General features: G+C 46.6%; 1 protein-coding gene across 1 annotated transcript in view; it reads left to right on the top strand.

Moving 5' to 3' along the window:
* Positions 1-11,731, top strand: part of pde6a (phosphodiesterase 6A, cGMP-specific, rod, alpha) — a 60,488-nt gene that overhangs the window by 16,774 nt on the left and 31,983 nt on the right. Inside the window, exons 7-9 of the mRNA XM_072440023.1 lie at positions 2,232-2,306; positions 2,919-2,983; positions 3,085-3,151. Coding sequence (XP_072296124.1) covers positions 2,232-2,306; positions 2,919-2,983; positions 3,085-3,151 — 207 coding nt within the window. The remainder of the gene's footprint in view (positions 1-2,231; positions 2,307-2,918; positions 2,984-3,084; positions 3,152-11,731) is intronic.

The raw sequence follows: 11,731 nt of genomic DNA, 5'->3' as shown, positions 1-11,731 counted from the left end.
CCCCAAGACCCCCAGCACCCCCAAGACCCCCAGGACCCCCAAGAACCCCAGCACCCCCAAGATCCCCAGGACCCCCAAGACCCCCAAGACCTCCAGGACCCCCAGGACCCCCAAGACCTCCAGGACCCCCAGGACCCCCAAGACCCCCAGGACCCCCAGGACCGACGCCCCCTGACCGGACGGCGCCCCCCTCAGGCTTCGTGAGGGGGCGATTTTAATGATTATTCACGATTATTGTGAATTTTCTTCCATATTCTCGTGGTCTGGTCAAGTTTGTGAGCTGCTTTACAGAATTACACTTTCTGAAAGACAAAATGTAGACAAAGTTATTAACATTTACGTCTATGTTTTGATAGATTGAACAAAAAATGTACATTAAAGGGGCGTGTCTATTGAAAGTGTCCACACAATAATATTAAAGGGGCGTGTCTATAAAAAGTGTCCACACAATAATATTAAAGGGGCGTGTCTATAGAAAGTGTCCACACAATAATATTAAAGGGGCGTGTCTATAGAAAGTGTCCACACAATAATATTAAAGGGGCGCGTCTATTGAAAGTGTCCACACAATAATATTAAAGGGGCGTGTCTATACAAGTGTCCACACAATAATATTAAAGGGGCGCGTCTATTGAAAGTGTCCACACAATAATATTAAAGGGGCGTGTCTATAGAAAGTGTCCACACAATAATATTAAAGGGGCGTGTCTATTGAAAGTGTCCACACAATAATATTAAAGGGGCGTGTCTATAGAAAGTGTCCACACAATAATATTAAAGGGGTGTGTCTATACAAGTGTCCACACAATAATATTAAAGGGGCGTGTCTATACAAGTGTCCACACAATAATATTAAAGGGGCGTGTCTATAGAAAGTGTCCACACAATAATATTAAAGGGGCGTGTCTATAGAAGGTGTCCACACAATAATATTAAAGGGGCGTGTCTATAGAAGGTGTCCACACAATAATATTAAAGGGGCGTGTCTATAGAAGGTGTCCACACAATGATATTAAAGGGGCGTGTCTATAGAAGGTGTCCACACAATAATATTAAAGGGGCGTGTCTATAGAAAGTGTCCACACAATAATATTAAAGGGGCGTGTCTATAGAAAGTGTCCACACAATAATATTAAAGGGGCGTGTCTATAGAAAGTGTCCACACAATAATATTAAAGGGGCGCGTCTATTGAAAGTGTCCACACAATAATATTAAAGGGGCGTGTCTATAGAAAGTGTCCACACAATAATATTAAAGGGGCGTGTCTATTGAAAGTGTCCACACAATAATATTAAAGGGGCGTGTCTATAGAAAGTGTCCACACAATAATATTAAAGGGGCGTGTCTATAGAAAGTGTCCACACAATAATATTAAAGGGGTGTGTCTATACAAGTGTCCACACAATAATATTAAAGGGGCGTGTCTATACAAGTGTCCACACAATAATATTAAAGGGGCGTGTCTATAGAAAGTGTCCACACAATAATATTAAAGGGGCGTGTCTATAGAAGGTGTCCACACAATAATATTAAAGGGGCGTGTCTATAGAAGGTGTCCACACAATGATATTAAAGGGGCGTGTCTATAGAAGGTGTCCACACAATAATATTAAAGGGGCGTGTCTATAGAAAGTGTCCACACAATAATATTAAAGGGGCGTGTCTATAGAAAGTGTCCACACAATAAAATTAAAGGGGCGTGTCTATACAAGTGTCCACACAATAATATTAAAGGGGCGTGTCTATACAAGTGTCCACACAATAATATTAAAGGGGCGTGTCTATAGAAAGTGTCCACACAATAATATTAAAGGGGCGTGTCTATAGAAAGTGTCCACACAATAATATTAAAGGGGCGTGTCTATAGAAAGTGTCCACACAATAATATTAAAGGGGCGTGTCTATAGAAAGTGTCCACACAATAATATTAAAGGGGCGTGTCTATAGAAGGTGTCCACACAATAATATTAAAGGGGCGTGTCTATAGAAAGTGTCCACACAATAATATTAAAGGGGCGTGTCTATAGAAAGTGTCCACACAATAATATTAAAGGGGCGTGTCTATAGAAGGTGTCCACACAATAATCTTAAAGGGGCGTGTCTATAGAAAGTGTCCACACAATAATATTAAAGGGGCGTGTCTTACAGTACATTTGACATGGTGAAATGGGGACGATGCTCGATCCGGGCGTCGTCCCCCTTGTGGCTGAAAATGCTCTGTGTTTTGCAGGAGTTCTTCGACCTGTGGCCGATCCTGATGGGGGAAGTCCCGCCCTACGACGGACCCAAGACCCCCGATGGCCGGGTGAGGCGCCGCACTGCACTCTCCTCTCGCAGATTTTGCCGCATTCTCCTCGCCGTCGATTTTTCAACATTGCGTCAGTCGCAACTGCGTTTAACTCCCCCGCGGTAATTCGGTCTGCTGCCTGTAGATGTTTTCAGATGTTTCTATAGTACATGCATTATTTTAGGTTCTAAAACATGAATATCTGCATCCAGAAGAGTCTTAGTATGGAATAAACAAAGATCTTTAAACTTGGCTCTATGCGCTGTTCAGATTTTGATCCTGAATTGTGCTATTTTGAGCATTTATGCGTAAAATTCATATGAAAAGATGTATTTACTTGTCGTTTTGGACCGTAATCTACAGTTTATAATGTGTATCTCTCTAAACCAGGGCTGATGCTAATGATTATTATAGCGCTACGACTAGTCTAAGGATCAGTCTAGTGAAAAAACGATGACAAAAGGCGTTTGAACACGGAATAGTTACACAAAAAGTGAATTGTTGAAGGAATCGAAAGTCCAGATGATGACTATGACGCTCAAAATGACCACTATCTTCTTTAACCGCCGCGGTCTAAACCTGCGGCGCCCGAGCCTGAACTTTTCCCTCTTTTTTTTCGTCTTTTCGCAGGAAGTGATCTTCTACAAAATCATCGACTACATCCTCCACGGGAAAGAGGACATTAAAGTCATACCGTGAGTCTTTGGACGGTTTTAGACGTTCGTGGACGCGCTCTCCGTTGGCGTCTTCCACTTCGTTCCCAACGTTAACGTGGTGTTTTTTGTGGTCCTCCCAGTGGTCCTCCCGCGGACCACTGGGCTCTGGTCAGCGGTTTGCCGACGTACGTGGCCGAGAACGGACTGGTAAGGCTGGTGTTTTACATGTTTTATGTCACAGTTACACGCGTAGTTACGGCGTACAGGACTGACCGACCGCGTAGTTACGGCGTACGGGACTGACCGACCGCGTAGTTACGGTGTACGGGACTGACCGACCGCGTAGTTACGGTGTACGGGACTGACCAACCGCGTAGTTACGGTGTACGGGACTGACCAACCGCGTAGTTACGGCGAACGGGACTGACCGACCGCGTAGTTACGGCGAACGGGACTGACCGACCGCGTAGTTACGGCGTACGGGACTGACCGACCGCGTAGTTACGGCGTACGGGACTGACCGACCGCGTAGTTACGGTGTACGGGACTGACCGACCGCGTAGTTACGGCGTACAGGACTGACCGACTGCGTAGTTACGGCGTACGGGACTGACCGACCGCGTAGTTACGGTGTACGGGACTGACCGACCGCGTAGTTACGGCGTACGGGACTGACCAACCGCGTAGTTACGGCGAACGGGACTGACCGACCGCGTAGTTACGGCGAACGGGACTGACCGACCGCGTAGTTACGGTGTACGGGACTGACCGACCGCGTAGTTACGGCGTACGGGACTGACCAACCGCATAGTTACGGCGAACCGGACTGACCGACTGCGTAGTTACGGCGAACGGGACTGACCGACCGCGTAGTTACGGTGTACGGGACTGACCGACCGCGTAGTTACGGCGTACGGGACTGACCGACCGCGTAGTTACGGTGTACGGGACTGACCGACCGCGTAGTTACGGCGTACAGGACTGACCGACTGCGTAGTTACGGCGTACGGGACTGACCGACCGCGTAGTTACGGTGTACGGGACTGACCGACCGCGTAGTTACGGCGTACGGGACTGACCAACCGCGTAGTTACGGCGAACGGGACTGACCGACCGCGTAGTTACGGCGAACGGGACTGACCGACCGCGTAGTTACGGTGTACGGGACTGACCGACCGCGTAGTTACGGCGTACGGGACTGACCAACCGCATAGTTACGGCGAACCGGACTGACCGACTGCGTAGTTACGGCGTATGGGACTGACCAACCGCGTAGTTACGGCGAACGGGACTGACCGACCGCGTAGTTACGGCGTACGGGACTGACCGACCGCGTAGTTACGCCGTACGGGACTGACCGACCGTGTAGTTACGGCGGGGCAAATAACGTGGCACAAAGTGACGTTAAAGCGCCCCCTGCAGGGTCGGACGACTCATTGAACTAAAATGCAGAATTTGACTGGAATGAGTGTCCCTGGTGTGATGTCACTTCCTGTATGAGTGTCCCTGGTGTGATGTCACTTCCTGTATGAGTGTCCCTGGTGTGATGTCACTTCCTGTATGAGTGTCCCTGGTGTGATGTCACTTCCTGTATGAGTGTCCCTGGTGTGATGTCACTTCCTGTATGAGTGTCCCTGGTGTGATGTCACTTCCTGTATGAGTGTCCCTGGTGTGATGTCACTTCCTGTATGAGTGTCCCCGGTGTGATGTCACTTCCTGTATGAGTGTCCCTGGTGTGATGTCACTTCCTGTATGAGTGTCCCTGGTGTGATGTCACTTCCTGTATGAGTGTCCCTGGTGTGATGTCACTTCCTGTATGAGTGTCCCTGGTGTGATGTCACTTCCTGTATGAGTGTCCCTGGTGTGATGTCACTTCCTGTATGAGTGTCCCCGGTGTGATGTCACTTCCTGTATGAGTGTCCCTGGTGTGATGTCACTTCCTGTATGAGTGTCCCTGGTGTGATGTCACTTCCTGTATGAGTGTCCCTGGTGTGATGTCACTTCCTGTATGAGTGTCCCTGGTGTGATGTCACTTCCTGTATGAGTGTCCCTGGTGTGATGTCACTTCCTGTATGAGTGTCCCTGGTGTGATGTCACTTCCTGTATGAGTGTCCCTGGTGTGATGTCACTTCCTGTATGAGTGTCCCCGGTGTGATGTCACTTCCTGTACGAGTGTCCCTGGTGTGATGTCACTTCCTGTCATTTTCAACAGATTTTTCATCGTTTTCTCCACAAATACCTGCTCGATCGGTGTAAAACTATCATTTATATGTACGACAGTTACAAATACACCAGATAAATAGAACATGGTAAAAACCCGTCACACGTCACTTTAAATCATGAGCGTTGCCATGTGGAGGAGTGTGTAAGACGTAGAAGAAGGTATGACAGTGATTCCTCGTCTAAAACGCGCTTGTAAAATTGTGTTTTGCTTGTTTTGTTAGTGCTGTTTACGAGCTCGTCCACTTTCATCCTCAGAAAACGCTCGGGTTTCAAATTTCCCTGGATTCGCGTCATAGTTAGAGCTGTTTGAAGTCCGGGACTCATCGCCAGACTCGTCGTTCTGAGCGTTTTTCGTCGTTAAACTGCGCTTATGCCGCCTTTAAATCCCCCGATGGTAATTCCTTCTGCTGCCTGTAGGTGGAGCGCAAACACACATCGTAGTCCTGTTCTAGTCCAGGTTTAGTCCAGGTTTAGTCCTGGTTTAGACCTCGTCTAGTCCAGGTTTAGTCCTGGTCTAGTCCAAGTTTAGTCCTGTTCTAGTCCTGGATTAGTCCTGGTTTAGTCCTGGTTTAGACCTGGTTTAGTCCAGGTTTGGTCCAGGTTTAGTCCTGATCTAGTCCAGGTTCAGTCCAGGTTTAGTCCTGTTCTAGTCCAGGTTTAGTCCTGTTCTAGTCCAGGTTTAGTCCGGTTCTAGTCCAGGTTTAGTCCTGTTCTAGTCCAGGTTTAGTCCTGTTCTAGTCCAGGTTTAGTCCTGTTCTAGTCCAGGTTTAGTCCTGTTCTAGTCCAGGTTTAGTCCTGTTCTAGTCCAGGTTTAGTCCTGTTCTAGTCCAGGTTTAGTCCTGTTCTAGTCCAGGTTTAGTCCTGTTCTAGTCCAGGTTTAGTCCTGTTCTAGTCCAGGTTTAGTCCTGTTCTAGTCCAGGTTTAGTCCAGGTTTAGTCCTGTTCTAGTCCAGGTTTAGTCCTGGTTCAGACCTGGTTTAGTCCTGGTTTAGTCCAGGTTTAGTCCTGTTCTAGTCCAGGTTTAGTCCTGTTCTAGTCCAGCTTTAGTCCAGGTTTAGTCCTGATCTAGTCCAAGTTTAGTCCAGGTTTAGTCCTGGTTTAGTCCAGGTTTAGTCCTGTTCTAGTCCAGGTTTAGTCCTGTTCTAGTCCAGGTTTAGTCCTGTTCTAGTCCAGGTTTAGTCCTGTTCTAGTCCAGGTTTAGTCCAGGTTTAGTCCTGTTCTAGTCCAGGTTTAGTCCTGGTTCAGACCTGGTTTAGTCCTGGTTTAGTCCAGGTTTAGTCCTGTTCTAGTCCAGGTTTAGTCCTGTTCTAGTCCAGCTTTAGTCCAGGTTTAGTCCTGATCTAGTCCAAGTTTAGTCCAGGTTTAGTCCTGGTTTAGTCCAGGTTTAGTCCTGTTCTAGTCCAGGTTTAGTCCAGGTTTAGTCCTGTTCTAGTCCAGGTTTAGTCCAGGTTTAGTCCTGTTCTTGTCCTAATCTAGTCCAGGTTTAGTTTATTTATTTTTTAAATTATGGGTGTTTTTCTCTCTCAAAAACACCTAAAAGAACATTCATACTGTGAGAACTGTCGCCTCTCCACAGACCTGACCTGTAATGTATGTTTTAATATCGCGTAATTCAATTAATTAGCAATATATTTTTTTCAGATGTTTCAAAACCACATTCATTATTTGGACGTTCTAAAACACGAGATACAAGAATAATACCAACAAAACGCCACGTCCGTAAATACAGAAGCAAAGCAAAATGCCCTATAACCAGGGGCTTCGTGGGTCGCCGCCGTCGCGTTCTGCTCCGTTTGAATCGTTTATTTTCTCGTGCGACAGGCTTTGGATTTTCACCAGCTCCGATCCAAAAAGGACTGAGGATATGAAAGATGTAATATGTTTATAACTGTCGAGCCGAGACGGAGGATGAATAATGAACAAACGCCACGAGTGGAAAGAGAAGACGCAGTTCAGGCCAAGGATCAGAACCAGTTTAGTGTCGGTTTAGTCCAGGTTTAGTCCTGGTTTAGTCCAGGTCTAGTCCTGGTTTAGTCCTGGTCTAGTCCAGGTTTAGTCCTGGTCTAGTCCTGGTTTAGTCCAGGTTTAGTCCTGGTCTAGTCCAGGTTTAGTCCTGGTTTAGTCCTGGTTTAGTCCTGATCTAGTCCAGGTTTAGTCCAGGTTTAGTCCAGGTTTAGTCCTGGTTTAGTCCTGTTCTAGTCCAGCTTTAGTTCTGATCTAGTCCTGGTTTAGTCCTGATCTAGTCCAGGTTTAGTCCAGGTTTAGTCCAGGTTTAGTCCTGGTTTAGTCCTGTTCTAGTCCAGCTTTAGTTCTGATCTAGTCCTGGTTTAGTCCTGATCTAGTCCTGGTCTAGTCCAGGTTTAGTCCTGGTTTAGTCCTGGTTTAGTCCTGTTCTAGTCCAGGTTTAGTCCTGGTTTAGTCCTGATCTAGTCCAGGTTTAGTCCAGGTTTAGTCCTGATCTAAACTAAACTGGTCTCGTCTCCATGGAGATATCACTGCTTTGCTCATGATGTTCCACAGTTCGGCATTACATTTATCCCTCATTATTTATGTTTAATTATGTTTTTCTCTCTCAAAAACACCTCAAAAAACATTCATACTGTGAAAACTGTCGCCTCTCCACAGACCTGACCTGTAACGTATGTTTTAATATAGCGTAACATTCCATTCAAACAGTCTAAGGACACGTTCTTCGTTTTGTCCCGTGGAGTTTGTCCCCGTCCCACACCTGAGCCCTGTTCTCTCCACATTTATTGGATTTGTCTCGTGAATCTGCGGCGAAGCGTCCGGGCGAGACATTAGGCAAATTACAGCGTTTTCCATCGATCTCACGGCGGCGGAAATGAAAACGCGCTCGACTGCGACGAGCGAGACTTACTTTTTACATCTGACGCTTCGCTCGGCTGAGGTTGTCCTTAAAAAGCCTTTTGTGATCTCGTTATACTGAGGTGTAGCACGTGATCTCGTTATACTGTGGTGTAGCACGTGATCTCGTTATACTGTGGTGTAGCACGTGATCTCGTTATACTGAGGTGTAGCACGTGATCTCGTTATACTGAGGTGTAGCACGTGATCTCGTTATACTGAGGTGTAGCACGTGATCTCGTTATACTGAGGTGTAGCACGTGATCTCGTTATACTGTGGTGTAGCACGTGATCTCGTTATACTGAGGTGTAGCACGTGATCTCGTTATACTGAGGTGTAGCACGTGATCTCGTTATACTGAGGTGTAGCACGTGATCTCGTTATACTGAGGTGTAGCACGTGATCTCGTTATACTGTGGTGTAGCACGTGATCTCGTTATACTGAGGTGTAGCACGTGATCTCGTTATACTGAGGTGTAGCACGTGATCTTGTTATACTGAGGTGTAGCACGTGATCTCGTTATACTGTGGTTTAGCACGTGATCTCGTTATACTGTGGTGTAGCACGTGATCTCGTTATACTGAGGTGTAGCACGTGATCTCGTTATACTGAGGTGTAGCACGTGATCTCGTTATACTGAGGTGTAGCACGTGATCTCGTTATACTGAGGTGTAGCACGTGATCTCGTTATACTGTGGTGTAGCACGTGATCTCGTTATACTGAGGTGTAGCACGTGATCTCGTTATACTGAGGTGTAGCACGTGATCTCGTTATACTGAGGTGTAGCACGTGATCTCCTTATACTGAGGTGTAGCACGTGATCTCGTTATACTGAGGTGTAGCACGTGATCTCGTTATACTGTGGTGTAGCACGTGATCTCGTTATACTGTGGTGTAGCACGTGATCTCGTTATACTGAGGTGTAGCACGTGATCTCGTTATACTGAGGTGTAGCACGTGATCTCGTTATACTGAGGTGTAGCACGTGATCTCGTTATACTGAGGTGTAGCACGTGATCTCGTTATACTGTGGTGTAGCACGTGATCTCGTTATACTGAGGTGTAGCACGTGATCTCGTTATACTGAGGTGTAGCACGTGATCTCGTTATACTGAGGTGTAGCACGTGATCTCGTTATACTGAGGTGTAGCACGTGATCTCGTTATACTGAGGTGTAGCACGTGATCTCGTTATACTGAGGTGTAGCACGTGATCTCGTTATACTGAGGTGTAGCACGTGATCTCGTTATACTGTGGTGTAGCACGTGATCTCGTTATACTGTGGTGTAGCACGTGATCTCGTTGTACTCAGGTGTAGCACGTGATCTCGTTATACTGAGGTGTAGCACGTGATCTCGTTATACTGTGGTGTAGCACGTGATCTCGTTATACTGAGGTGTAGCACGTGATCTCGTTATACTGAGGTGTAGCACGTGATCTCGTTATACTGAGGTGTAGCACGTGATCGCGTTTTACTCAGGTGTAGCACGTGATCTCGTTATACTGAGGTGTAGCAAGTGATCTCGTTATACTGAGGTGTAGCAAGTGATACTGTGGTGTAGCGCTTGATCTCGTTATACTGTGGTGTAGCACGTGATCTCGTTATAGCACGTGATCTCGTTATACTGAGGTGTAGCACATGATCTCGTTATACTGTGGTGTAGCACGTGATCTTGTTATACTGTGGTGTAGCACGTGATCTCGTTATACTGTGGTGTAGCACATGATCTTGTTATACTGTGGTGTAGCACGTGATCTCGTTATACTGAGGTGTAGCACGTGATCTCGTGATACTAAGGTGTAGCACGTGATCTCGTTATACCGTGGTGTAGCACGTGATCTCGTTATACTGTGGTGTAGCACGGGATCTCGTTATACTGTGGTGTAGCACGTGATCTTGTTATACTGTGGTGTAGCACGTGATCTCGTTATACTGTGGTGTAGCACATGATCTCGTTATACTGTGGTGTAGCACGTGATCTCGTTATACTGTGGTGTAGCGCTTGATCTCGTTATACTGTGGTGTCGGACGTGATCTCGTTATACTGTGGTGTAGCACGTGATCTCGTTATACTGAGGTGTAGCACGTGATCTCGTTATACTGAGGTGTAGCACGTGATCTCGTTATACTGTGGTGTAGCACGTGATCTTGTTATACTGTGGTGTAGCATGTGATCTCGTTATACTGAGGTGTAGCACATGATCTCGTTATACTGTGGTGTAGCACGTGATCTCGTTATAGCACGTGATCTCGTTATACTGAGGTGTAGCACATGATCTCGTTACACTGTGGTGTAGCACGTGATCTCGTTATACTGAGGTGTAGCACGTGATCTTGTTATACTGAGGTGTAGCACGTGATCTCGTTACACTGTGGTGTAGCACGTGATCTCGTTATACTGAGGTGTAGCACGTGATCTCGTTATACTGAGGTGTAGCACGTGATCTCGTTATACTGAGCTGTAGCACGTGATCTCGTTATACTGAGGTGTAGCACGTGATCTCGTTATACTGAGGTGTAGCACGTGATCTCGTTATACTGTGGTGTAGCACGTGATCTCGTTATACTGAGGTGTAGCACGTGATCTCGTTATACTGTGGTGTAGCACGTGATCTCGTTATACTGTGGTGTAGCACGTGATCTCGTTATACTGTGGTGTAGCACGTGATCTCGTTGTACTCAGGTGTAGCACGTGATCTCGTTATACTGAGGTGTAGCACGTGATCTCGTTATACTGTGGTGTAGCACGTGATCTCGTTATACTGAGGTGTAGCACGTGATCTCGTTATACTGAGGTGTAGCACGTGATCTCGTTATACTGAGGTGTAGCACGTGATCGCGTTTTACTCAGGTGTAGCACGTGATCTCGTTATACTGAGGTGTAGCAAGTGATCTCGTTATACTGAGGTGTAGCAAGTGATACTGTGGTGTAGCGCTTGATCTCGTTATACTGTGGTGTAGCACGTGATCTCGTTATAGCACGTGATCTCGTTATATTGAGGTGTAGCACATGATCTCGTTATACTGTGGTGTAGCACGTGATCTTGTTATACTGTGGTGTAGCACGTGATCTCGTTATACTGTGGTGTAGCACATGATCTTGTTATACTGTGGTGTAGCACGTGATCTCGTTATACTGAGGTGTAGCACGTGATCTCGTGATACTAAGGTGTAGCACGTGATCTCTTTATACCGTGGTGTAGCACGTGATCTCGTTATACTGTGGTGTAGCACGGGATCTCGTTATACTGTGGTGTAGCACGTGATCTTGTTATACTGTGGTGTAGCACGTGATCTCGTTATACTGTGGTGTAGCACATGATCTCGTTATACTGTGGTGTAGCACGTGATCTCGTTATACTGTGGTGTAGCGCTTGATCTCGTTATACTGTGGTGTCGGACGTGATCTCGTTATACTGTGGTGTAGCACGTGATCTCGTTATACTGAGGTGTAGCACGTGATCTCGTTATACTGAGGTGTAGCACGTGATCTCGTTATACTGTGGTGTAGCACGTGATCTTGTTATACTGTGGTGTAGCATGTGATCTCGTTATACTGAGGTGTAGCACATGATCTCGTTATACTGTGGTGTAGCACGTGATCTCGTTATAGCACGTGATCTCGTTATACTGAGGTGTAGCACATGATCTCGTTACACTGTGGTGTAGCACGTGATCTCGTTATACTGAGGTGTA

Source organism: Eucyclogobius newberryi, unplaced genomic scaffold (genome assembly GCF_026437365.1).
Source record: "Eucyclogobius newberryi isolate DKJ021-1_F unplaced genomic scaffold, fEucNew1.0.hap1 SCAF_11, whole genome shotgun sequence".
NCBI classification, from domain to species: domain Eukaryota; kingdom Metazoa; phylum Chordata; class Actinopteri; order Gobiiformes; family Gobiidae; genus Eucyclogobius; species Eucyclogobius newberryi.
This window is presented reverse-complemented; position numbering and strand designations above follow the sequence as displayed.